General features: G+C 41.8%; 1 protein-coding gene across 4 annotated transcripts in view; it reads left to right on the forward strand.

Annotated features, from left to right (window-relative positions):
* Positions 1-27,515, forward strand: part of NSMAF (neutral sphingomyelinase activation associated factor) — a 62,681-nt gene that overhangs the window by 21,018 nt on the left and 14,148 nt on the right. For all 4 annotated transcript variants that reach the window (XM_059901589.1, XM_059901591.1, XM_059901592.1 and 1 more), the window contains exons 6-16: positions 5,449-5,499; positions 8,365-8,436; positions 8,730-8,777; positions 8,882-8,934; positions 17,659-17,788; positions 19,438-19,509; positions 21,014-21,122; positions 23,147-23,323; positions 24,365-24,444; positions 25,114-25,204; positions 25,304-25,367. In XM_059901589.1, coding sequence (XP_059757572.1) covers positions 5,449-5,499; positions 8,365-8,436; positions 8,730-8,777; positions 8,882-8,934; positions 17,659-17,788; positions 19,438-19,509; positions 21,014-21,122; positions 23,147-23,323; positions 24,365-24,444; positions 25,114-25,204; positions 25,304-25,367 — 947 coding nt within the window. The remainder of the gene's footprint in view (positions 1-5,448; positions 5,500-8,364; positions 8,437-8,729; positions 8,778-8,881; positions 8,935-17,658; positions 17,789-19,437; positions 19,510-21,013; positions 21,123-23,146; positions 23,324-24,364; positions 24,445-25,113; positions 25,205-25,303; positions 25,368-27,515) is intronic.

Here is a 27,515-nt window from a genome sequence, read left to right on the forward strand (position 1 = left end):
GATGAGCTCCTTAATGTTCATTAAGCGTGTGGTGCCTGCAGGCTGTGTGGGTTGAGATAAAGGACTGCAGTTGGAAGGTGGGAGGCCGGCGCCCCCCACTTCAATGAGCTCAGATGGACTCATGGGGACAGCCAAGGCCACGGCTCAGGATGTGTAGCCTTGTCTAATTATAGTATAATGCTTGGGGTCATGACCTTTTCTTCATTTCACATTTACTCAGTATAGATTTGTGCACCCAGTACTGTGTGAACACTGGCAATACGGAGATAAGTTACACGTTTTTGCTCCTGTCATACACAACTGACCCTTGAACAAAGTGGGAGTTTGGGGCACTGACCCCCACGCCCACACACACACAGGTGGAAATTTATATATAACTTTTGGCTCCCCCCAAACTTACTACGAATAGCCTACTGTTGCCTTACTGATGACATAGACAGTTGATAACACATATTTTGTATATGTATTATATACTGTATTCTTACAATACAATAAGTTAGAAGAAAATGTTATTAAGAAAATCATAAGGAAGAGAAAATGCATTTGCAGTATGTACTGTAGTTATACATACTGTAAGTTTGTCATCTGTTTAGAAGATGAATCATGTCTGTCAATACCTACATCAATATTGCCTTAATGTGATACAAAACACTGTAGATGTTAGATGTGTTACTAACATTAGACATCAAAAATGAAAAGATAATGTGAAAAAGAAATGTGTTATTCACAAGTATGATTCATGCACTGATAATGAAGAAGCGGCAGGATGATTGCTTTATCGTAGCCTGTGTCATCAATACGATTGCTTCCCAGTAGCCCAGCCTGTACACTATTGAGTGAATCATTATAAAAGTGTTATGGCACACAGTGTTGTATCAGATTCATAATTCAGTATGGGAAACATGGTTACATTTTATTTTTCAAATTTTAAAAAAAAATTTATTTTATTTATTTATTTTTGGCTGTGTTGGGTCTTTGTTGCTGCGCGCGGGCTTTCTCTAGTTGCGGTGAGCGGGGGCTACTCTTCATTGAGGTGTGTGGGCTTCTCGTTGCGGTGGCTTCTCTTGTTGCAGAGCATGGGCTCTAGGCACGCGGGCTTCAGTAATTGTGGCTCACGGGCTCAGTAGTTGTGGCTCGCGGGCTTTAGAGCACAGGCTCAGTAGTTGTGGCGCACGGGCTTAGTTGCTCCGCGGCACGTGGGATCTTCCCAGACCAGGGCTCGAACCCATGTCCCCTGCATTGGCAGGTGGATTTTTAACCACTGCGCCACCAGGGAAGCGCCAAACATGGTTACATTTTTTTTTTTTTTAAAACCCGTGATGATAGAGATGATAGAGAAAGAGACATCTGAACAGTAATGTAATTCTTTGAAAGCAAAGTTATGAAACCAGAAAACTAACACATGATTAATCTTATATTAAAATCACTCCCCTTATGCCTATGCAAGGATAGGCTGTCCACTTCAGTACAAGTCTCGCACACGATGTTCTACACTGTGAATACTTAGGTGGTGATGACAGTGATGAACACAGAAATGTATCCTACGCTTCTTCCACGTGGTTATTAGATGCTCACATGAAGACACACACACACACAACAGGTGAGTTTATTAACTGCACGGCAGGATGACTGTTTACTAGTCATTAGTGGAAGTGGAGCCTCACAGAGGTCTTCATTCCTGTCGTCTGTCTTCACATTGAGCAGGACGAGGAGGGGGGGGGTTGGTCTTGCTGTCTCAGGTGGCAGAGAGGGAGGGGGGATGGGGGCGGGGCAGGAGAGGCAGACACATTCAGTTTAACTTTATGGAAATACATCATGATTTCCGGTTGACTTTTCTGCTTTCTTATTTCTCTAAAAATGTTGCTATATGGTACCGATCCTTCTTCCACCGTTTGCTTTAGTTTCAGTGCCTGTGTCATAGAAGGGTCCATGTCATAAAAGAAGTCAAAAAGCAGTCTCAAAAATCAGAGACTTCTGCTAGGTGGTCTCATGTCAGTTTGTTTCCTGGCACTGCTTCTTCTACATCTTCTTCCTCATCATCTGGAGCTGGTTTGGAAGCTCTCATCTCCATCTGGTCGTCTTCTGTTAATTCCTCGGGTGTGGGGTCCATTAGTTCTTGAATTTCTCCAAGATCCATATCTTGAAACGTTTCAACCCCCTACCTTTTTTTTGCCATATCCATAATCTGATTCATGATTTCCTTGATAGGCTCTGTTGTAAATCCTGTAAAGTCATGCACAGCACCTGGACACAGTTCTCTCCAGCAGGAATGTATTGTTTTTGGCTTGATGGCTTTCATGGCTTTTTCTATAACAACCATGGCATCTTCAATGGTGTAATCCTTCCAGACTCTCATGATGTTCTCTTCCACAGCGTTGACAGTCCTTTGCACAGAGTACCATACGTAATAAGCCTTAAAGGTTCTTAGGACCCCGATCTAGAGGCTGAGTTAGAGATGCTGGGTTTGGGGGCAAGTAGACCACTTTGACACCTTTGGTGTTGAACTCATGGGGCTCTAGGTGGCCAGGGGTATTGTCCAGTTAAAAGAACATTAAAGGGCAGTCCCGTACTGGCAGAATACTTCCTGACTTCAGGGACAAAGCATCGATGAGACCAATCCAGAAAAAGGGTTCTTGTTGTCCAGACCTTCTTGTTGTCCAACCAGAAGACTGGCAGCTGGGGTTCCCTCTTCCCTTCAAGGCTGGGGGTCAGCAGCTTTACAGATCAGGGCGGTCCTGGTCACCGACCCCATTGCATTTGCACAAAACAGCAGAATTAGCCTATCCCTTCCTGCCTTAGATCCTGGTCCTCACGTCTCTTCCTTAGTAATGAACGTCCTTTGTGGATTTTTTTTCTTTTTTCCCAGAAGAGGGCACTTTCATCTGCATTCAGACCTGATCAGGCAGATATCCTTTCTCCTCAGTGATTTTCTTAATGGTGTCTGGGAGCTCGTCTGCCGCCTCCTGGTTGGCAGAAGCTGCTTCTCCTGTTATCTTGACATTTTCAAAGCGAAATCTCTTTCCAAAATTATCAAACCATCCTTTGCTGACATTAAGTTTTCCAGCTTTAGATCCTTCACCTTCCTTTTGCTTTAAGTTGTCATATGATGACTTCATATTAGTCATCACGCGGCCACCCTGCACCCACATAAAAGCTGCATTTTCAATACGTGATAAAAAGGTAGTTCACGGAAAGTGCCAGGTTCTCCGCCTGCTGGGTAGCTGCCTGATGGCTTCATGAATTTCCTTTTCCTTTTTACAATGCTGTTTACACTGGATTCATTTATCTTGAAACGTTGGCAACCGCAGCTGCTGACCTCACCTCAATCAATGGTACACATATCAAGTAATTCAACTTTTTCTCGTAACGTCATGACTTTGCTTCTCGGAATCACTGCCAGCTCACTAGTGGCACTTCGTGTGGGTCACATGGTGTTATTCCAGGTTAACGATCTTATACTAAACATGATGAAAAATGCACAAGAACCAGGAGGGATCACTTTTTACTGCGATGCCCGCTTCACTGCTGCTTACGCAGAGGTGAATAGCGTCCCGCGGCCTTCTGAGGTTACTCTCAACACTTGACCTCAGTGCAGTATCACAGGAGGCGACTATGAAGTTATGACCGTGGTACAGTGTGAACTACGGTGAACGTATGCAGCTGTGATTTCATACTGCATCTTTACAGTTATTTACATTTCTCTCGACTAAGATTGGTGCCATCCATGTACGGTCTGTTAGCGTGTGCATAAGTTTTGATAAGTTTTAACTTTTTATAATAGATTTCTGTGTGTTTTATGGTTGTAAATGATATGATAGACTAGTATCTACATATATCTTATGCACTCATGACATAACAATTTCTTAATGTTTCTGATATTTCTAGGCTACACAGTTCATCTTCTTTCAAATTGTCCCAAATCTCCACAAACTTTTCCAATATATTTACTGAAAACAATGCACGTGTAAGTGGACCCATGCAGTTCAAACCCATGTTGTTCAAGGGTTAGCTGTACTTAATTCATCTGTAGATCTTTAGAAACTTACGGATGAGAGAGGAGTAGAGCTCATTACCACTGCCTCTTTGCTGTGAATCTCACCTTCCTCACCTTGAAAATGAAAGGTAGAGGAGGTCAGCGCTGGCTCCACTCTCTGCAGAGCCCCAGCTCCTTGAAGTGTTCAAAGAAAAGGATCATTCTGTGATCGAGCACGCACGGGAGAAGCTGTGGGAAACAAAGAGGCAGAGGTTTCTTTACGCTAGGACTGGACGCGAAGCGCTGAGATTCTCAAGGGGTGAATGAATGGTCGGGAGCAGAGAGCCTCCGGTGGTTTTTGGGTCACTCAGCCCTCTTGTTCATGGCTCTTTTTAACGCATATTGAAAATTATTTTATGAAGCCTGGGAGATGTCAGATTAGGTGATTTTCTAAGTCTGCCTTCCATGATTCTAATAATTTTAGGGAAGAAAACAATTCAGAGGCTGTCTTTGACCTCATGTTGTTGTGACTGGCAGATATGAAAGCAGTTATGGCCATCTGTCTGGGGAAGGAACCCCACTATTGACGATTCTGGTCCACGCCTGTGTTCTCATTATTTCTAGAGTATCGTTCTACACTGTCGCTTTATTCTAGAAAGTCCATATCTTGAAAGGAGTAGGTACTTTTTCAGTTGAAAGTATGGTTTCCATTATAAAAACATACATTTTAGTATAATTTTAATAAACTTAGGAATAAAGCCCCCAAATCCTTCCACCTCCTTTCAATAGTTTGTATAAGAGGTCTCGTATCAAATAAACTCAAAATCAGCTTTACATCAAGGCGTGACTAGATATAAGCTACTCTTTCAAGTATTAAGCTTCCTGGGTTAAGCACACAACCAAATAAACACAACTTTTGTGTTTTTTGATTACTTACCAGGTCACAGTGTTTCAGAAATATGTTATGGTTCTTTAGACTTTTAGAGTTTTGCTTCCAAATATTCTTTTGCGGATAGAATAAAGAGGAGTGAGTGTGTGTGTGTGTGTGTGTGTGTGTGTGTGTGTGTGTGTGTGTGTCTGTCTGTCTGTCTAGAGAAGAGAGTTTTCTTTATGTTGATGAATGGATTTCATACCACAGTGACTTTGTTTTACTCATTTCTTAGAAAATCAGCCTTAGATTAGCTTCCTTCACTTGTCTGGTTACTGGGTACAAGTGATGACATTCATAAGACATCTTAGACATTGTATTTATCCAGCAGTGGTTGCTACCTTGTTGCCTTGATGAATCTGTTTTTAATTTAATGTTTGTTATTTTAACATCAGAACTTTAAAGCCATACTAATATTAATGCAAGTGCTTTTGGAAACAGATTATGTAACAATGATTTAAATTTGATTCATAACATCCTAATTAACAGTAACTCATTACTATGATAGTGTTTAATTATTTTACAAGTATTGATTTGTCTTTCTCAGGTATATTTCATTAAAGAACACAACATTGTTGCACCATATAAAATAGAAAGGGTAAGTAAAGCTTTTCATTTATCCCCAGCAATTTACATAGTGATTTTGAGCAATAAGATTGTGTGTCTCTGTTAACTTCTTTTTTTTTTTTTTAAATTTTATTTTTATTTATTTATTTATTTACTTATGGCTGTATTGGGTCTTCGTTTCTGTGCGAGGGCTTCCTCCAGTTGCGGCAAGTGGGGGCCATTCCTCATCGCGGTGCACGGGCCTGTCACTATCGCGGCCTCTCTTGTTGCGGAGCACAGGCTCCAGACGCGCAGGCTCAGTAATTGTGGCTCACGGGCCCAGCTGCTTCGTGGCATGTGGGATCTTCCCAGACCAGGGCTCGAACCCGTGTCCCCTGCATTGGCAGGCAGATTCTCAACCACTGCGCCACCAGGGAAGCCCTCTGTTAAATTCTTTAACGCAATATAATGGGTATTTAAAAGCTTGTTACCTAGCAGTTATAACAGAATTACCCAAGGGAATGACAGACTTTAGTCCAAGAGATTTCAATTAACTTTTTAACTTCAAAATAGGTGTGTCTATTAGGGGAAAAACTCAAATTATTAGGTTAAAAGTTGAAATCAGAATATGCATCATTTAAAAGATTATTTACTGGATATCACTGAGAACTTCTTTTAAATGTTTGAGAAATACTTATAGGCTATAAAATTACCCTTATTTAAGAGCTCAGTAATAATTTATAAATGCTGCTGATTGGGTAGAAGCTCTGAGGGGCCGTGAACACAGGACTTGTAACTAGACGTTACATCCAACCACTCTGTGCTTTAATTAATGCTTTATGCTGCAGCTTAGTGTGCAGTAAAGCGGTAACTCCTAGCCAGGAGAGTTTTTACGAGACCTAGAGATGGGACTAGTGCTCTAAACGACACCTGTGAATTAGGAGGAGCCACCCTTTCTGAGCAGACGTCCGACACGCTGCATGGCAGTTCCGGCCACAGGCCAGCCTGCGGGTTCTCGGCAGCAGCTTGGGGGGCCGCGCCAGCCACGTGCAGCCCCCTCTGAGTTTTATGTACAAGAAACGTCTGCATGCGCCAGTCACTCAGAAACGGAGGATACGGAGATCTCGTCACTCACAGGCGGTGCTATTGGCACCTTGGGAAGGACGGTTCTTCATTGTGAGGGGCTGCCCCTTATATGACAGGCTGTTCCCACCCACGGAGTGCCCCCTCTGCACTGCCCCCCTTTGTTGTGTGGCACCACACACTGCCAAGTGCCCCGCAGGGGTGGTGGAACGCCCCCCCCCCCGCCCCCCACGTTGAGAACCGCTGCCTGGTGTGCTCTCCCTGCAGAGGCTCTCCTGTCACCCACCTGAAGTGCAAAGCTGCTGAAAAGTTACACAAAAGGAAATGAGTAAGGTTTTCTGAAGCAAAGAAAAGCTCTTGTGAATTAGGACACCAAAGGATTCTCTGGTTTAAAGGGGCGGGGTTGTGACTTCGACCATGATGATGAGACTTGGTAGACTAGGAAGCCCCAGACCCTTGTTCCTCTTACAGAGAGACTGACTCAGTTCCCTTTGTGAGAAATCCAGAAACCAGTTAAGAGTGCCCTGCGCCCCAGGTGAGCATGAAATGAGCCACACTGAAGCTGTGGGAACATTGTAGCATCCTTTCACCATAGTCCCTCCCCCGGCACTGTGCCACGTGATTGGAGGGGACTCCCAGCTCCCATCTTCTCCCTGGGGAGGGAAAGACAAGACAGGACCATAGGTCCAATGTTCTGGCTTTTGGGGGCAGCTGCCTGAGGGTCTGGCTTCTGTCTCACCTGTCCTGGACCTCTGACAGGACCCGTAATGCTCTAGATGCCTGGGGACCCCTGAAAACAGGAAAGAGCTGGGCATTGTGCAGCTGCTCCGGGGGACCGGGCACCAGCGACACAGGCAGATACAGCCCAGCAGACTCACCCTCAGGGGAGAGAGAAGAGTGCAGCTTGTGACACATAAAATTAACCGTCACAGCACTTGCACACCCAGCCTCAGAGCACCTGAGTGTGTGAAGCCAGCACTGACAGGACTGAAAGGAGAGACTGACGGCAGCACAGGACAGAGGAGACTTCCGTCTGTGCCCCACCTTCAGTAATGGGTAGATCATGCAGACAGTAGGTCACTCAGGAAACGGAGGACTCGACCAGCCCTCTAACCAGATGGCCCTCACAGACACACACAGAACATCCTGCCCAACAGTGGCAGGACACACACTCTTCTCACGTGCACACGGGACCTTCTCCAGGACAGGTCGCGTGTCAGGTCACAAAACAAGTCAACAAATCTAAGATTACAACCACCGAGGAGTGAAACCAGAAATCCATAGCAGCAGGAAAACGCACATGGACGTGGAAATTAACACTCTTGAACAGTCAATGGATCAAAGAAATAAAAAGAAATTAGACTCAAGAGGGAGGGGATATAGGTATACATATAGCTGATTCACCTTGTTGTACAGTCGAAACTAACACAACATTGTAAAGCAATTATACTCCAATAAAGAAGTAAAAGAACAAAAACCAAAAAACCTCAAGATGATCAAAACGAAAACAGAACATACCAAAACTGAAAAGATGCAGCAAAAGCAGTCCTAGGAGGGAAGTTTAGTGTTAAACGCTTACCTTAAAGATCTCAAATTAAAAAACCTAACTATACACCTCAAGGAACCAGAAAAAGAAGAGCAAACTAAGCCCAAAATTAGCAGAAGGAAGGAAATAGTAAATATAGCAGTAAACCCAACAGACTGCTCCCCCGGGGCCCTCATTCCGTGCGGGCTGCGGGAGGACACGCCAGGCAGGTCCCTGCACAGGTCAGCAGGGGGCTGCAAATGTCTTAAAGTGATGGGTGCTGACGTGCTTGGTCTCCCTCTTTTTCAGGGCACAATGGAATATGTCTTCGAGTTGGATGTTTCAGGGAAGGTGGAAGATGTCGTGGAGACATTGCTTCAGGTAAGCCAGGGCTTTTCTCAGACATTCACTGGCAAACTGAGGCATAAACTTTATTTTAAAGAATTTCATACTCATGTGTCTTACCAAAACCATAACCTTTTTTATAAATCTGAAACAGATTTACTTGAATATGTTGAACTTGCAAACTGTACATTAGGAAGAAGCCATAGATATATCAGAGTCATTCTTACCTGTTACTAAGTAACAGAATGGTGGTTGTGTTTGTTTCTAAGGAAGTATCTTCAAAGCATCTGAGAGAAAAAATAAATTCATGTATATTTATATAATCGTAGCTTCACAGAGCATCCTGTCTGGACAAACTTGGAGACCAAACCGCTATGGTAAGAGTTTCTAAAGATCTGTATCTTTATTGTGAATGAACGTGTATTGATATGTCACTTATAAATCCTTATATCCATACTTTTTAAATGATTCTGTTTTAAAGATTACAGCCATTTTGCAGTCCCGTTTGGCTAGGACATCATTTGACAAAAACAGGTAAGTTTTCAATGATTTTGTTTCCTGATGACGAAAGCAGTGGCATCGTCACCTCGTGCCTCATTCAGTGTGTCCAGAACCGATGGTGGGTGTTACCACCTGCCTCACCCCAAGCCTGCTTGTTCGGGGGAATGGCCCCGGCGTCAGTGCCAGAGCAGCGCCAGGGGCCTCCTTGCCACTTCTCCCAGCTGGCACCTGTCCGTCAGAAAGGCCTGGTGCCAGATGCTCTCCCCCATCTTCCCGGTCTACGAGCTTCTGTCTTTTCACATGTTAGTGCCTCCGTTCAGGCCACCAGCCCCTGCCACTAAGATCACAGTGACAGCGTTTAGCTTGTCCCCAACTCCAGCCTTCCCTGCTCCAATCCCGTTTTCCTCACTGTGTGGAATGTACTTTTAAAATACATTCTTTCTAAAGAACTTATTTCTTTATACCACTTGTCTGTTTGAAACTCTTCCAGACCTCCATTGCCTTCAGGGTAAAGTCTTAACCTCACCTGCACACGGGGCGCTCTGGTTTAGCCTTTGTCACCGGTCCGGCCGCCGGTGGCTCTCGAGTGCTCTGCTCTGAATCTCTTCATTCTGTGCGATTCCCGAGGCGCCTTACGGCCTCCTGCCTCTGAGCCTCTGCTCAGAACACTCAGCCTCCTGCCTCTTCTGCACCTGCCCAACTCTTCCTTACGCTTCTCATTTCAGCTGAGCTGGCAGTTGTTCTGGAAAGTCTTTCCCGTCCCGTCAGGCTGTGTTAGGTACCTTCCTAAGGTGTCCTGCAGGGACCTAGAGACCGCATTCTTACTGATCTAATGGAGTTTTGTTTCGGTTTTTAGTTTTGGGGTGTGTTGGGTTTTTTGTTTGTTTGTTTTTGGGCTTCTTTGGCTTTTCTAAGTATCCAATATATTTTCTGCAAGTAAGTATACTTTAATATTAACCTGTTCTCTTATTTGTTTCTTGCCTTATTTTAAGTAGATTTCCTTCTATTAAGTAGATTTGGGCTATTTGTCTGTATCTCCATCTGCAGTACCACTGTATGAATTACTGTAGCTTTAGAACAACTCCTAATATCAGGCAGTGCAGGGTCCTGCACCATATTTCCCTTCTTAACTTATGTCTTCACTGTTCTTGGTCTTACGCACTTCTGTATAAATTTAGAATCAGCTTGTCAAGTTTCATAAAGGAAAAGCCTGCTGGGATTTTGACTGTGATTGCAGTGAATCTTTCCATTTATTTAAGTCTTCTTTATGATTTCTCTTTATAAACTTCTTTCTTCTCTTGTGCTAGATTTATTCCAAGTACTTCATATTTTTGATGGTGTTGTAAATGATATCCTAAAATATTTCATTTTATTGTTGATACTTAGAATGTAGTAGATTTTTGTGTATTCGTTTTGTCTTCAGCAACCCTGCTAAACATTGTGATCCATTCCATTAACTTTACATATAGATTCTCTAATATGTACAAAATCTTATGTAGCGATTGTTTCAGTCTCTAGTCACTAGATATCATTTTTATTTTAATATTTATTTTTAGATTTTTGTATTTGGAATCCTCAGGCCTAGGACAGAGTAGAAAGTATTGGTTGAATAGATTCATTTATGGATTATTATGTGCTAGGCTTTTGCTAGAAGCTTATGTGTATAAATGAGATTCGTTTGTAATATTCTGTTTTATTGCTACCTTTGTGAGATTTGTGACCCTTACACTACATTTTAAAATGTTAAAGAATTTGCCAGAAAAGCCATCTGGCCAATAACGTGTTTTCTGTGTTTATGTTTGTTTACTTCTTTTTCTGTTTCACCTATATAGCATTAATTTTCTTTTCATTTTTGTACTTGTAGAATATATTAGTTAAATGTTGGGAGGAAAGAATAGCTTCCATCTTAGGAAGGAAAAGGAGTAATAACAATTAGTTTCTTTTGACCTACTTAGAATGCGTTATTTTTCTAAGTAGCAATTTAGACTTTAATCCTGGGCTTCAGCATGACATTAATTTTAAAAATGGTTCACTATGAAACTTTTGATTTATCCAGTCTCCAAAGCGTTAGGCTGAAGAATTTGAGGAAGACTTTTTTGCAGCGTGAAGTGAGATGTTTCAGGATTGTATACTTCCTCTAAAAGAAAGAAGGTAAATTTTTGCTGAGATAAATTTTCATCATACTTCCAAGGAAATGCTTTTTTATTGAAACTATATTTATTTTTCCCTATTGTTCATTCTGAAAAAGTTCAAGTCCTCACAAGTTGAAAGATAATATAGTGAACACAGATACCCTATGAGTCACCAAGCGTTAATTTGTCAACATTTTGCTGAATTTGCTTTGGTTCTTACATGCTCATGGTCCTGCTTGCTGTGTGTGTGTGTGTGTTTGTGTGTGTGTGTGTGTGTGTGTGTACATGTATAAATAATGCATATATGTCTATATATATGTTATATGTATGTCTACATGTATAGCTGATGTGCATATGTATGTACGTTTGTGTGATACATATAAAATATATGCATACAACTTTTCCCTGAACCATTTGAAATGACACTGCAAGACTTCCTGACACTTCCCCCGTAACTACTTCAACATGTATCTCTCACAAGAAAGTTCTCTGACTTTCCTCCATACTGTTATAACACTCAAGTAACAATATTCTGTATGCCGGGTAATTTATAGCTCCATATTCAGGTTTCCCCATTTGTACCCCAAAATGTCCTCTTTAAAATACTTTGGACTAATTCAGATTTAAAGAAAAGATGTAAAGACAGTGCAAAGAGTTCTTTTCCCCTCATCCAGTTCCCCCATTATTATATGTTTAGTGGGGGTGGATGCTGTAATCCTAGATTTGTTGACTGTAATCCTAGATTTTTTATTTTTTTGATGCTATTGAAATTTTATTTTCCAATTATTTGTTACTGGTATATAGAAGTAGTTTTTTGTTTTTGTTTTTTATTTTTTATTTTTTTTAGAAACAATGACCTTGTATCCTGTGACTTCTCCAAATTCAGAATTTACTCATTAGTCCTAGCAGATTGTTTGGTAGATTCCATAGAGTTTTCTATATCCATAATTATTTAATCTGTGAATAATGACAGTTTCACAGAAATACTTGTGGCTTTTATTTCTACTTCTTGCCTCATTGCACAGTTTGATTAATAGACGCAGTGGGAGCAGACATTCTTGCCTTGTTCTTGATCTTACAGGAAAAGGGTTTAATGTTTCACCATTAAAGAATGATGCCAGCTGTAGGTTTTTCATAGATGCCCTTTATCAGAGTGAGGAAGTTTCTTTTTATTCCTGGTTTGCTGAGAGTATTTTCAAAAATAGGTTTAGAATTTTGTTAAGTACTTTTTGTGCATTTATTGAGATGATCTTTTTTTTCTTTAATTCTGTTAATATTGTGAATTATGTTGTTTTTTCAGTGTTAAAACAACCTTGTATTCATGGGATAAATCCAACTTGCTTATGATGTATTGTTCTTTTTACATATTGCTGGGTTTGCTTTGCTAGTATTTTGTAAAGGATTTTTGCATCTCTGTTTATGGATATTGCTCTGTAAATCCTAGTGTATTTGTGAGGTTTTGCCATCAGGGTTATGCTAGCCACATAACATGAGTTTAGAAACATCCCTTTATCTTCTGTTTCCCGAAAGAGTTTGTGTAGGATTGTATTTCTTGCTTAAATTTTTAAACACATTTACTGGTGAAGCCATGTAGGCCTGAAGTGTTCTTACTTGGTCAATCTATTTGCTTGACACATAGGACTAGTTAGGTTGTCTGTTTCTTCTTGTATCTATTTTGGCAAGCTGCATTTTTCAAAACCTTTGTCCAGTTCATCCAAGTTGTCAGATGCTGGCATCAAGTTGTTAATGTCCTCTGAACGTCAGTAGGATCTGCAGTTATGGTCCCTCTTTCGTTCCTTACGTTGATGCTTTATGTTTTTTCTTTATCAGTATTGCCAGAGGTTTGCCAATTTTATTAACCTTTTTAAAGATCCAACTTTTGACTTTATTGATTTTTCTCTATTTTTATATAAAAATCATTTTATATAAAATTGATTTCCACGCTTATGATTTCCTTCCTTCAGCTTACTTTGGGTTTAACTTGTTCTCTTTCCAGCTTCCTACAAAGTTTAGATCACTGATTTTAGACCTTCTTTTATAAGTAGGACTAGAACGTAAATTTACCTCTAAGCACTGCTCAGCTGCATCCCTTAGATTTTGATATGTTTTTATTATCATTCATATGAAATATTTCATAATTTCCTTTGTCATTTCTTCTTTGACCCATTGGGTTTTTTCTTTGGGTTATTTAGAAGTATGTTGTTTATCTTCTATGTATTTGGGGTCTTGTTACTGTTGTATTGTTATTGATTTCTAATCTAATACTCTCTTGGTTCAGAGAGTATATGGCTCAGTCTTTTTTTTTTTTTTTTTTATAAATTTATTTATTTTATTTATTTATTTTTGGCTGCGTTGGGCGTTCGTTGCTGCACACGGGCTTTCTCTAGTTGCGGCGAGCGAGGTCTACTCTTCGTTGCAGTGTGCGGGCTTCTCATTGCGGTGGCTTCTCTTGTCGCAGAGCATGGGCTCTAGGTGCACGGGCTTCAGTAGTTGTGGCTCGTGGGCTTCAGTAGTTGTGGCTCGCGGGCTCTAGAGCACAGGCTCAGTAGTTGTGGCTCACAGGCTCTAGAGCGCAGGCTCAGTAGTTGTGGCGCACGGGCAGAGTTGCTCTGTGGCATGTGGGATCGTCCTGGACCAGGGCTCGAACCCATGTCCCCTGCATTGGCAGGCGGATTCTTAACCACTGCGCCACTAGGGAAGTCCTGGTTCAGTCTTTTGAAGTTTGTTGAGATCTGTTGTATGGCTTTGTGTACAGTCAGTCCTGACAAAGGTTTCCAGGCCTGTGAAAGGAACGTGTGCTCTGAAGTTGTGGAGTATAGTGCTCTGTACACGTCATTTAGGGCCAGTTGGCTGATGGTTGTTCAGATCATCTGTACTTTACCGACTTTTTGTTGACTTGCTCTGTCAATTACTGAGAGAAGGGTGTTAAAATTACCAGTGATGATTGTGGAATTGTTTATTTTCCCCTGTATTTCTGTCAATTTATGCCTTGTGTACTGGCAGACTCTGTTATTAGGTTTACATACATTTATAAGACACCAGTTTTCTTACATGTTGTGATTGCATGCTATATCTTTTTCTATCCTTTTTACTTTTAACTTGTCTGTGTCTTATTCCATTTCCAAAAAACACACTTTATATAGTTGAGTCTTTTTATACAGTCCGAAAGTCTCTGCTTGTTAATTGGATTGTTTAACTCATTTATAATTATGTAATTATGGATATAGTTGGTTTTTAAACCCACTATCTTAGTATTTGTTTCCTAGCATTTCATTTGTTCTTTGTTTCTCTGATCCTCCTTTCTTGCCTTCTTTTGGGTAAATCCGGTATTTTTAAGTTTTCTACTTTTTAGCTGTAGTGCTTGGTGTCATTCTTAGTGGTCACTCTGGAGCTCACGATATGCACCTTGTACATAGTGTACCTTCAGGTAAGAGTATATTACACTCCTTTACGGTCGTTCAAGAGCCTTAGAGCAGTGTGTTTCCACATAACCCCTCCTGCCCTTTGTGATCTGTGGTTTTATATTAAATTTCTACATATACTATAAAACCCATGATATGGTGTTCTTATTTTAGGTTTTTAAAGAATTTTTTTTTACTTTTTTTATTTTTTTTTTTTTTTACAGTAGGTTCTTGTTGGTTATCTATTTTAAATATAGCAGTGTGTACCTGTCAATCCCAAACATTGAGATACATGCATTTATAGGTACATAAATTAAAATACTGAGAAATAATTCTTTTCTATTTACTTGGATATTTGAATACTTATGTTTCCTGATGCTTGTCTTTCCTTCCTGCAGAACCAGTGTTGCATCTGGTGTCATTTCTCTTAAGCCCAAAGAACTTCCTATAGCACTTCTTATGGTGCATATCTGGTCAGGATGGATTCTCCCAGCTTTGTCTGAAAATACCTCTATCTTACCCTCATTTTTGAAGGGTGTTTTTGCTGGAGATAAAATACTAGGTTCACAGGGTTTTCTTTCACTACTTGAACGGTTTTCGTTCCGTTTTATGTTGCTGTCCATTGTTTCCTGTGAAAAGTCGCATCATTTGTCCTGTTGTTACTGTGCATTAAGGTGTAGTCTCTCTGCGCCTGTCCTGCTGGGGGGTTCTGGGTAACGGAGTCTGTGAACTGGTGTCTTATATGAGACAGTTTCCACCACTCTCCACTCAGTGTTTCTTCAGCCCCGTCTCCTGTCTCTCCTCTTGTGACTTGAGTTACACTCATGTTAGTATGTTTTATAGTTTCGCTTAGATCTCAGACACTCTGTTCTGTGTTTTTTTAAATCATTATTATTATTCTCCTTTTGTCTTGTTTCAGTTAGGACGTTTTTTATCGGCCTTGTTTTCAGCTGCATTGGACTTTTCCTCTGCCATGCCCAGTCTGTTAAGCTTGTTTAAGTCATTCTTCATTTCCTCTCACCCAGATTTTCATTTCTAGCATTTCCTTTCAGTTCTTTTTCCTAGTTTCTGCTTCTCAGATGAAGTTTTCCTTCCTTTCACATGTGTTTTCCGTCTTTTCTTCTAGATCTTTTAGCACATTTATTACAGTTACCTTAATGTCTCCCTCTGATGGATCCGACGGCCAGGTCCTCTTCCATGGAATCTTCTCTCTCATGAGTGCGGGTCATATTTACTCACTTCTTTGTGTTTCTTGTAATTTTTTGTGTGCTGGGAAGTTTGTTTTAAAGGAACTGTAGAGACTGACCTAAGGAATATTTGCCTCCAGAGGTGGTCATGCCCACCCCCATCCTGCCCGCTGCTTGCCCTGGGGGCTCTGTCAGTGTAATGAGTGGAGCTGGGTTAAATCCAGGTCCCCATGCCCAGGCCCACGGCGGGAGTGAGCAGGACGGTCCTCAGCGGGGCTTGGGGTCGGGGCCCTGGAAGGGTTTGGAGATACCCCTGTGCTTTACAGCTGAGCCTCCAGCTCTCCGCCACAGAGCACCTCTGCCCTCCAGGCCTGACTCCCGCTCTCTGGCGTCTCCCTTCATCCTGCAGCCCTTACCCCCTATGAAAGATTGCTCCTCCTCCTGCCACTCAACTGTTGGTCCCTTCATTTAGGTTTCTCTGCATCTGAGCTTTCTGATGGGTTTCTAAACATAGCAAGGATTGTGTAGCTCATCTGGCAGGTTTTGTGGTTGGGATGAGAGCTGTGAGGTCTCCTTCACGTCCAAACTGGAAGAGGAAGCCTGCTCCTGTGTGATTTTGTGTTTGTTTTTTTTAAATAAGTTTATTTATTTTATTTATTTATTTTTGGCTGCGTTGGGTCTTCACTGCTGTGCACAGGCTTTCTCTGGTTGCGGCGAGCGGGGGCTACTCTTCGTTTTGGTGGTGGGCTTCTCACTACGGTGGCTTCTCTTGTTGCGGAGCACGGGCTCTAGGCACACGGGCTTCAGTAGTTGTGGCTCGCAGGCTCAGTAGTTGTGGTTCACGGGCTCAGTAGTTGTGGCACGCAGGCTCAGTAGTTGTGGCACACGGGCTTAGTTGCTCCACGGCATGTGGGATCTTCCCGGACCAGGGCTCGAACCCGTGTCCCCTGCATTGGCAGGCGGATTCTTAACCACTGCGCCACCAGGGAAGCCCTGCTTTTGTTCTACTACTTATAGAGGAGACTTTTTTTTTTTTTTTTTGACTGCATTGGGTCTTCCTTGCTGCACGTGGGCTTTCTCTAGTTGCTGCAAGCGGGGGCTACTCTTTGTTGTGGTGTGCGGGCTTCTCATTGCGGTGGCTTCTCTTGTTGTGGAGCACAAGCTCTAGGCATGTGGGCTTCAGTAGTTGTGGCGCACAGGCTCAGTAGTTGTGGCTCACGGGCTCTAGAGCACAGGCTCAGTAGTCGTGGCACACGGGCTTAGTTGCTCCACGGCATGTGGGATCTTCCTGGACCAGGGATCGAACCCGTGTCCACTGCATTGGCAGGCAGTTTCCCAACCACTGCGCCACCAGGGAAGTCCCAGAGGAGACTTATTTTTAGCTCAGTTATTTAACTAAGTAATTGCCTTAAACTCTTGATGATTTGGTTGTTTCCCTTTTATTTTTTTTTTAAATTAGTAAAGCAGAACGAAAATGGACTTTTTTGATGAGTTAACATAATTTAGGAGGGAGTGGTGATCACCTTTGACTGGTTTTACTGCAGTAGATCCACAAAAGACTATACGTTGGAACGGACATGCAAGTAATTGTAATTATGTACTCATAGCCTTATAGAATGTGGTGTGAAGTAAGTGCTACCCATGCCAAAACAGTTTCTATGACAATAAAATAGGTCTTAATGACACAAAAGTAGAAAATTATGTTAATGTAGGAATAGTTTCAAGGCCCACTTATTTGGGAAGGAGTGAAGAGTACCAATAACAGGGTTGTTTGGTATTGTTTACTTGTCTGTCTTCTCTTCTTTGATACATAACCTCATCTGCTTTTAAAAAAAATCAAGTATTCATTATACCATTGAAAAGAAAGTCAGTTTTATTTAGGCGACTGATTTGTATCACCAGTTTTCTTGTATCAGATGCAGTGTTTAGACACCTGTTCTGCAGAGTCACTTTGTAGCTCCCTCCGATAAAGTTAAATCTAGGAAGTAGATCGATTTCTGATAATTCTTGCTTTTGCTGGAAAAAACATATTCTCAGATTCCAAAGTGTTTCTGAAAAGCTGCACATGGAATGCAAAGCAGAAATGGTGACACCTCTGGTGACGAATCCCGGCCACGCGTGCATCACTGACACCACCCTGTATTTCCAGCCTCTCAATGGGTACCCGGTAAGTAGTCTGCAGGCCAGCGGAGGGCTCCTCGGGTATTCCCGTTTGCGTCTTCAAGCTCTCTTTCCTGTGAACTTGACTTGACAGTTAGAGTGTTCTCACATTTGGGGGAGGGTCAGAATTACCCCCCGTCCCCACCCAGCATCTGGTATTTAACAGGCTTCCCGTGTAATCGTGATGCACCCTCACCCGTGTTTGAGCTCTTCTGACTTACTTTCTGTTACTTCGGGGGAAAAGAAACCCCGCCCCTTCCGATTTTAGTAAAGGGTCTTGAGAGGTTCATACTTTTCTACTCGGAAGCACTTCTGCAAGAGAGCAGTGAAATATACTAAGGTTAAGAAGAGATGGATGTTTTCTGTGTACTTATATGTACACCTAAGTTGTATTTCTCGTTTTCCCTTAATTACAAACCAAATCAGTAGGTCTGCACCTGTCCCAGAGGAGCAGTAAGAAGTGGCCTCTCCAGCCCGTGCAGAGCTGCATGTGGCACTGCTGTCAGTGGGCAGCTGCAGTCCTGCTGCTGTGACGCTGGAAACATCTCCTCTTGCGCGATGGCTTGAGACTCACGAGGCCAGACAGTAAAGATGAATTCAGATTTCTGCACTAAAACTTGTAAACACTGGCGGCTTTATCTAGATACGGACCCTTTTCAGAGTGGTTCATTGAAGGAACAGAAACCCTAGTGCTGTGCTGGTGCAGTTGGACCGTTTGGCAGGTAGCTTCAAGAACAGGAGTGTTTTCTGCCATGGAAGAAATTCTCCAGGCTGGTCCGTCATTACGTGTCACTGAAACGTGAACACTTTCCTTAGTGAAAGGTGATGCTATAACAATTCTGTCCACCAGGTGGTGGGGCACACGCGCCGGGCCCTCCAGTGGACACAGTACACGTTGCTGGTGGCATTCTTTGTGGCGTCATCAATTGGCTGGACCAACGCTGTTGCTGTGGCTTGGGTCAATACTTGAGCAACAATATCTGAGTATAAGCCACAGCTTCAGGGTCCCGGGTCTGGGCTGGGGGCCTTGGCCAGTCTTCAGGCAGCTTCCACGGCTACACACCCTGCGTCTGCAGGCTCTCCCTCCCTCTTACTTGGGGGGAGGAGGGTGGACCTGTCGCCTTTTAGCCAATCTCAGTACCTTTTATGACCTTGTTCCTCTCTCACTAGCATTTTAAGGCTCCAGAGAAGCGAGAAAATTTTCCTCCTTATAAAGTTTAGAGGCCCTGCTTTATACTATAGCTGTTTATGAGCCTTTTTACACTGTAGTTTAAGGAGCTAAAAGACAGGATTCTAAAAAAAAAAAAGCTGTATGTCAGTTGTGAGCAAACCGTAGGTCTGTAAAAATAGGAAAATTCCTGAGAGGAGGTCTACACCAACCCTTTAATATTTCTTACTTCTCAGCAACCCTGCAGAAACCTGAAAGCCAGATGCCTGCATTATCATCCTGGGGGGTACCGGCGGAGGGGTGGTCCACGGTCACAAAGCTAGTGAAAAGGGCAGACCGGCGTGTAAAGTGAGGCATGCCCTGTTCTCAGGGCTTACTTTCCAGGTGTTCAGGTGTGACCCGTCAGGAAGTTAAGGTGGGGCAGCTGAAGGGCAGCTTCTAATTGTGTCAGAATCTTGACGTTTGAGATTGTCTTTCTACTTTTAAAGAAACCCATGGTCCAGATAACACTCCACGACATCCGCCGCATTTACAAGAGGAGACACGGTCTCATGCCTCTGGTGAGTTCGAGGGGAGCACCCCCTCTAGAGGATGACTGTCTTATCTTCGATTTGGCCAGTGGTTTACTGGCCTGCACCCACCTCGGGCTCGTCTGAAAGTCGCGGGTGTTTGTGTGTGAGCAGAGGGGCCCTGAGGCCCGCCGCCCCTTCTTTTGGCTGCGCTGGAAGTTTATGAAGGAGCGACTCTTTCTGTAGGGGGAGGGCTGGTGGGAAAAAGGCTTTGGCTCCAAGAGCAGGCGGGCTCAAGTGCCCTTGAGTTTCTCCCTCCCGAGTTCTCGGGGTCCTCCTGGGTTTGTGTGGGAATAATGGACGCAGAACTGGTCCAGTGATCCTTGCTGTCACCCAGTTGCAGCAGCGAGGTCTCCGAGCAGAGTCTGGAAGCTGCGACAACAGCTCTCAGTGGAACTGTAGTATCCTCACGGTTAACTTGTATTAATTCAGCCTTCAGGCTTGCTGAGAGGGAGGAATGGATAAAATAACCATTTCAGTCACCTGGGTGGCCCTCCCCGCCATTCTCCTGAATAAGCCCGTGTCCACACTTCTGTGAGTCTCACACGCTTACTGTAGAAACCAGTCACCACGGAAGGTGTGACTCCAAGGGATTTTAGGTTGACATCGATATAAATCTATTTGTTCTCCTTCAAAGATTAACCAGTAAGTTGGTGGCATTACAAGAGCATTGTGGATATTTAAGCATCTCATTTTGGTGTTTTGTATTTATGAAATTTAACTGTTTTCCTGCCTATTTTACGTAAAAGGCGATTCTCCATTTCCAGTGCCAACAGAGGATTAGGGAAACAGAGTCTACTAAAAATCTCCTCCTTCTTTGGGTATAGAGATGCAGTCAGAAAAAGAAGAAATTGGCATTGATTAAGTACCTTCTGCCTACTGGGCAATTTATGTACAATATTCGTTTGTCAGCGCAATCCCTGTGAGGTAGATGATACCCTGTTTTACACAGGAATTGAGACTCCGGGAGTTCACTCCCTCAGTTCCCTCACTAGTAACGCTGGAAGCCTGTATCTGAACCTAGGACAGCGCTGCGCTTTCACCCTTTCTCTGTCTATTCCTGTCCCGTCTCGGCTTCACCCTCACAACATTCACGCAGCTCATAGTTTTCTTAAAATAACTGCATCCTACTAATTAAATGAGTTATTCAATTATCAGTTTGTTAAGTTGACATAATTATGATGTAATTTGTAAAAGAAAGCTAAACCTTTGTCTCTGAAGAAGATAGGTGAAGACACGTATCAGCTAATTTTGAATTTCGACATAATAAACTCACAAATGCTGTCATCAATAAAGATCCTCAAGGCCAAAAGGGATTTTGTAAAGTTTAGCTGAGACACACGTCTTGTCCTTATAAATCAAATTTATTGCTGGGGAATATGCATACAAGACCTACAAATAAAAAATGCTAGTGTTTAGTTGAAAGGCTTTTGTACCTGTGTCACTCACATTGAGATGCCGTTTGTTTTATTCTTCTCTTTCTGGATTTTTGTAGGGCTTGGAAGTGTTTTGCACAGAAGATGATCTGTGTTCCGACATCTACCTGAAGTTCTATGAACGTCAAGACCGAGATGACCTCTATTTTTACATTGCTACTTACCTAGGTTTGGTGCTCACTCTTCATTATATGTGTTCATGTGAAGGTAGTTCAACTCCCGCGTAACTGGGATGGGAAGTAAGAGGAGAATAGTGCTGTATCTAGAATCGCCTCTCTGTGGTTCTGCTTATTTCTTCTCACCAGTAACTAGAGTTAGCAGAATGGCATATTGAAGATCAAGGGAAATACAAATGAAGTTTGGTAATAGTTCACTCCAATCCTGTGTTTTAAAAACTTTTGGTAAATATATTTGAATGTTTTTTTGTATCTTAACAACCCCCAAGTTGAATGGATTATATAAGAATCCACCTAATTATTTTTATGTCCAGTCCTGTCTTATGTTAGTTCATGAAAACCAGGACTCAGTTTCTTCATGTGAGACAGTGAGTTACCCAGTCATGTGTCTGTGATCATTAATTGTGGTCTTAATCGCAAAGCTGGAAAACGGTACAAAAGCAACACATGAACCTTCTATGCTCAGTATGGTACCGTGGGACTCAGTTTGCTTATAACTAATATTTCCTCAGTCTTCCATGGGAAATGTGAATTTTCCCACTTTTATCAGAGAGAACACCTGTACTTTTCTTTTCAAGCATAAACATTAAGTTGTATGGTTGAATTAAATTATTCTTGTTTTCAAAATGGCCAGATGACTAGAATGGAATGATTTTTAAAAATCAATTTTGGGATTTTATTAATACCATCTTAGTTTGCTGTTCCCGTGTGCAGTGAAACCATTTATGAGACATATAGTGAGTTACTCCCTTAGAAAAGAAGTTTTCTCTCAAGGAGGAATAGTTTATTTTCAATAAAGAACATATTTTACAGTAGGTTTAGAGTTCATATTTTTTTTCTTCTCTCACTAAGTTATTCAGTTTAACTTAATGCTTAAGTATAGCTTTGGTATAAGTTTACTGTTATCTCCTGCCTCCTGATTTAATTTTTTTCATTTAATTTTTCTAACTATAACAAGATGACAACAAAAAACTCAACTTTCATGGTGAGTCCTAAAATCTCAAGTCAAAAAACTTGCCATGGCCTAAAAGGTCTGCTTCTGTGAAGCGTCTGTTCTCTCTGAGTTTATTCCTGAGATTGTTCAGACTTTTCTCTGAGACGTTCTGAGAGTGGAAAATCAGAGGATAATTGTTTCAAGTTTTTAAGCCCTTTCCTGGTAGCTGATTAGAGAAGAAACTTGGCAAAGTATATAAGAATAAATATTGAATCCGCAAATGAGTTAGATAAGCTTGATGCAGCCAGTACAAAGCTGAAAGTAGGATTTTCTAAACAAAATAGAGCAGTTGACTCATTTTACAGGAACGTTATCATTGGTGCCACACCATCTGTGGTTCCTTCTTTCCTGAGGTTATTTCTGGGGGGTCCTTCTAGTTTGAGAAATCTGACAGATACCTGTTTTCTCCTTCAGCAGTTTCTATTCTTTTCCTTATTCCTCACTTGCATAAATAATACGTAGTCAGTGACAAATTAGCCGTAGTACCCCGCTTCCAGATCTGAAAGAAAACTAAAAGATTGTTTCGTTTTACTTTTCATAAGACATGGAGGAAATGAGCTTTTACAAATGGTCATGGCTTCTTAAAGGCATTAAAACTTGAGCACGTTTGGAAGGATTCTTTGTTAGTACATATTGTAGACTATATATAAATATTGTAAATGTTACATATATTACCATGTCATATTTATGTATTTGCTCCATACTTTCATATTTGTTTTATATCATATATTTCATAGATGTGATATGTTTTGTATCATATATTTAGTAGATATGAGATGTTTTACATCATACGTTTAATAATTTCCCTCCTGGATCTTGGAGATGCTCATTCATACTTGACAGAACAACTCTTTGGTGAAAACAAACTGTAGCCTACTTTTCTTTTTGTAAAATGTACTTTTCAAAGATGGGTTGAAGGGTCTACGCTGAAAGCCTCTGTAGCGCCTTCACATGCTGAGTGACCGTTGCCCGCACACGTGGAGCTCAGTGTGACCCGGGCCTGTCCTCACCTGTCCCCCCAGAGCACCACGTGGCGGAGCGCACGGCCGAGGGCTACACGCTGCAGTGGCAGCGCGGGCTCCTGTCCAACTACCAGTACCTGCTGCACCTCAACACGCTGGCCGACCGCAGCTGCAACGACCTCTCCCAGTACCCCGTGTTCCCCTGGATCGTCTCCGACTACAGCAGCTCCGAGCTGGGTGCGTGCCCCAGAGCCGGGCTTTCCGAGCAAAGAACACGTTCCCTCCTAGAACCATGCTGTGATTCGTGAGCAGAGGAGAACCCGTTTGATTTCATTACTCGGGATGGCCCGTCTCCATGCCACGATACTGGATGGGTGGCATGGGAATTACGTGTGTTCTATATGTTTTCTCTACTGTCTCTGAATTTTTTTTAATTCTAAAAAAAACTACTCACATACTTCTTGAAAGCCACACCCAGAAGACATGCATGGGATCTTCAGCCAGTGTTACCACTGCTACCAATAAGTACTATGTTTTCAAATACTTAAGTTTTCACTTTGAAAATTGCGCCTCAGGTTACCATATTATTTTTCAATTCACATTAAAAAATGTGATTACCAAACGTAACAGCTGTTCATTAAAGAACACTTAGAAAGTACTGAAATACTCAAAGAAGGAAATAAGACTCATCAATAATTACATTACCGAGAGAGAACCATTTTAACTTTGTGGTATATATACTTCTTTCTCAAATTATTTTACCAAAAATGTGATTGTACTGCAATTTTATTTTGTCATATCTTAAAATTAGATACTGTGAACACTAAATTACTTTTGACAGTTCACTGATTGCACCCTTGTAGTTGAAAGAGGTAACAGATTTTCTAGGAATATAATTTATTTATCTGATAATATTCAGGTCACCAGTTCTCAAATTATGCTATTATCACAGAATAATAATATTCACTATAATTCAAACTTAAAAAGTAAATTTTGGTAGAATAATGGCTTTTGAAATTTGTTTATTTTTCGTTGTTGTTTTTCTTGGAATATAGTTTTTTTTTTATCAGTAGGTCTTCAAATTCTAACCTTTACAGCTATATTAATAATCATCGGAAATATTAATTCTAATGGATCTGTCTCAATTTTTAAAAAGCTATTTATTGTTTGGAAATAAATGTGTGCATGTGAATTCGTTCAGGGAGATAATGTTATTAAGTGTAAGCTTGTTTGCTTTATTTATTTTAAGTAATTTTTTAAAATTTATTTCTTTTATAGATCTGTCAAATCCAGGAACCTTCCGGGATCTCAGTAAGCCAGTAGGGGCCCTCAACAAGGAACGTCTGGAGAGGCTGCTGGTACGTGGACTCAGGGATTCCTGGTGTCTAAGCAACCCGGGAGCCTTGGCATGTGTTTTGTTTGATTGTTTTTGTTGGTTTTTAAAAATTTATTTATTTACTTTGTGGCCACACCGCACAGCACGTGGGATCTTAGTTCCCTGACCAGGGATTGAACCCCCTTCCCCTGTGTTTTTATAGTACCTGGAACTCGTTTCTTCAAGACTTAGGGGAAGTATACCTGGAGAGACCGAAGTTTCTGAGCGTATTCTCTCTCCCTCTGCTCTCTGCCTGCTGCCTTCCTTCCCCTGTGAATTTAGCTGCTCACCATCTGCATTTTTGCTTACAATTCAGGAGGTAGGAAGCTGAGCCGATCACAGGTTGACCCATTTATTTTCACGAAGGTGCTCTCTGGTGAACTGCACAAGAGATGCATAAAATTTCTTCTTTTCAGTCCTGCCCCGACAGACTTTGTTACCATGAGGCCAAGAAAACCAAGATACTTGTCGCAAGAATGCTGTGTTTACTCAGATTCTCCCCCCTCTTTTTTATCTTCTCCTTTTCCTCTTTAGGAGAGAAATTAGGGGCTAGAATGTGTCCAGGCCATGATTTCCTTAGGCTTTTACTACTGGAGTCGGTTATTGTCTTCACAGCCAGCAGTCAGCAGGACTTTTTCTCCCTGTGTTGTAGACACGCTACCAGGAGATGCCGGAGCCCAAGTTCATGTACGGCAGCCACTACTCCTCCCCGGGCTACGTGCTGTTTTACCTGGTCAGGATTGGTAAGACCTCCTCACCGTCACTCCCAGGGAAATGTTACTTCACGTGGACTCTTCAGTGGTTCTGTGATCTTGCTTAACTCTGATTTTTTTCCCCTCTAGCACCAGAGTATATGCTGTGTCTGCAGAACGGAAGGTTCGACAACGCAGACAGAATGTTCAACAGGTTTGGCATAAATGCCTCACTTACCACTTTTTAAACTTTCTCATTATGCATGTACAATGCATTTATTTAAAAAAAACAGATATAAACAAAAATGGAAGGAAATGAAAAAAAACACTACAGTAATTTTTTTTTTTTTTAAATATTTTATTTATTTATTTATTTATGGCTGTGTTGGGTCTTCGTTTCTGTGCGAGGGCTTTCTCCAGTTGCGGCAAGTGGGGGCCATTCTTCATCACGGTGCGCGGGCCTCTCACTATCGGGGCCTGTCTTGTTGCAGAGCACAGGCTCCAGACGCGCAGGCTCAGTAATTGTGGCTCACGGGCCCAGTCGCTCCGCGGCGTGTGGGATCTTCCCAGACCAGGGCTCGAACCCGTGTCCCTCGCATTGGCAGGCAGATTCTCAACCACTGCGCCACCAGGGAAGCCCTACAGTAATTGTTGTATCTATTCCTCTCAGGCTTTGTGTAGTCGTTGTGTGTGTGTAAATGTGAGAACATATTTTATTTTTTAACATCTTTTTTTTTCTTTTTGATATTTGTTCAATTGTTTATTATATATATATTTTTAACATCTTTATTGGAGTATAACTGCTTTACAATGGTGTGTTAGTTGCTGCTGTATAACAGTGAATCAGCTATACATATATCCCCATATCTCCTCCCTCTTGCGTCTCCCTCCCACCCTCCCTATCCCACCCCTCTATGTGGTCACAAAGCACCGAGCTGATCTCCCTGTGCTATGCGGCTGCTTCCCACTAGCTAGCTATTTTACATTTGGTAGTGTATATATATACATGCCGCTCTCTCACTTCGTCCCAGCTCACCCTTCCCCCTGCCCATGTCCTCAAGTCCATTCTCTACATCTGCGTCTTTATTCCTGTCCTGCCCCTAGGTTCTTCAGAACGATTTTTTTTTTTTTAGATTCCATATGTATGTGTTAACATTCGGTATTTGTTTTTCTCTTTCTGACTGACTTCACTCTGTATGACAGACTCTAGGTCCATCTACCTCGCTACAAATAACTCAATTTCATTTCTTTTTATGGCTGAGTAATATTCCATTGTACATATGTGCCACATCTTCTTTATTCATCTGTCGATGGACACTTAGGTTGCTTCCATGTCCTAGCTATTGTAAATAGAGCTGCAGTGAGCATTGTGGTACATGACTCTTTTTGAATTATGGTTTTCTCAGGGTATATGCCCAGTAGTGGGATTGCTGGGTCATATGGTAGTTCTATTTTTAGTTTTTTAAGGAGCCTCCACACTGTTATCTATAGTGGCTGTATCAATTTACATTCCCACCAACAGTGCAAGAGGGTTCCCTTTTCTCCACACCCTCTCCAGCATTTATTGTTTATAGATATTTTGATGATGGCCATTCTGACTGGTGTGAGGTGATACCTCATTGTAGTTTTGATTTGCATTTCTCTAATGATCAGTGATGGAGAACATATTTTAAATACAGTTTTTTTGTCCTCCCTTTTGTATTTTATAGCCTTTTGTTAGATCTTGAAGTTTTCCCCATATTATTGGATGTTCTTCAAAACGGTGATTTTTTTTTTTTAATTAATGTATCACATCCTAACATATGCCATAGTTTATTTTAACTAATTTAACTATTTCTCTATGGTTGGACACCTAGGCTGTTTCCAACATTTCATTATTCTAAATAATCTTGCTATGAATTGAATACAATCCCTGTGAGTGTTTAAATATTTTTTTTTTATTATAAAAGTAATCTTTTCTTACCCCAAAAAATCAGAATATGAAGAAGAAAATAAATTTCATGTGGCACCTGACCACACTGAGATAACACTCATTGTTCATCTTTTGGTCTGTGTCTTTCCAATCTTTTTCTAAGCTCTGCACATGTGTGTTTATAATCCCTTTTTGCAGTGAGCCCTTAAAATAACTGCTGATTTTTCATGTTTAAGCACCTGCCCCGAGTGGCCCTTCGATGAGGCCATGTATGGGGGAGGTCCCCGGCCTGGACTTGGGGCCATCCCCCCGGGTCCATATCCCGACTCCTTGCTCACTCCCTATGTGGGCCCAGAGTTTTCTCTTCTGTGAATCCATAGTATTCACATGAGGTTCTCTGGTGGGGTAGCTCATGTGAATATTGGGGATTATGAATTAATGAGAGAGATG

Source organism: Balaenoptera ricei, chromosome 17 (genome assembly GCF_028023285.1).
Source record: "Balaenoptera ricei isolate mBalRic1 chromosome 17, mBalRic1.hap2, whole genome shotgun sequence".
NCBI classification, from domain to species: Eukaryota; Metazoa; Chordata; class Mammalia; order Artiodactyla; family Balaenopteridae; genus Balaenoptera; species Balaenoptera ricei.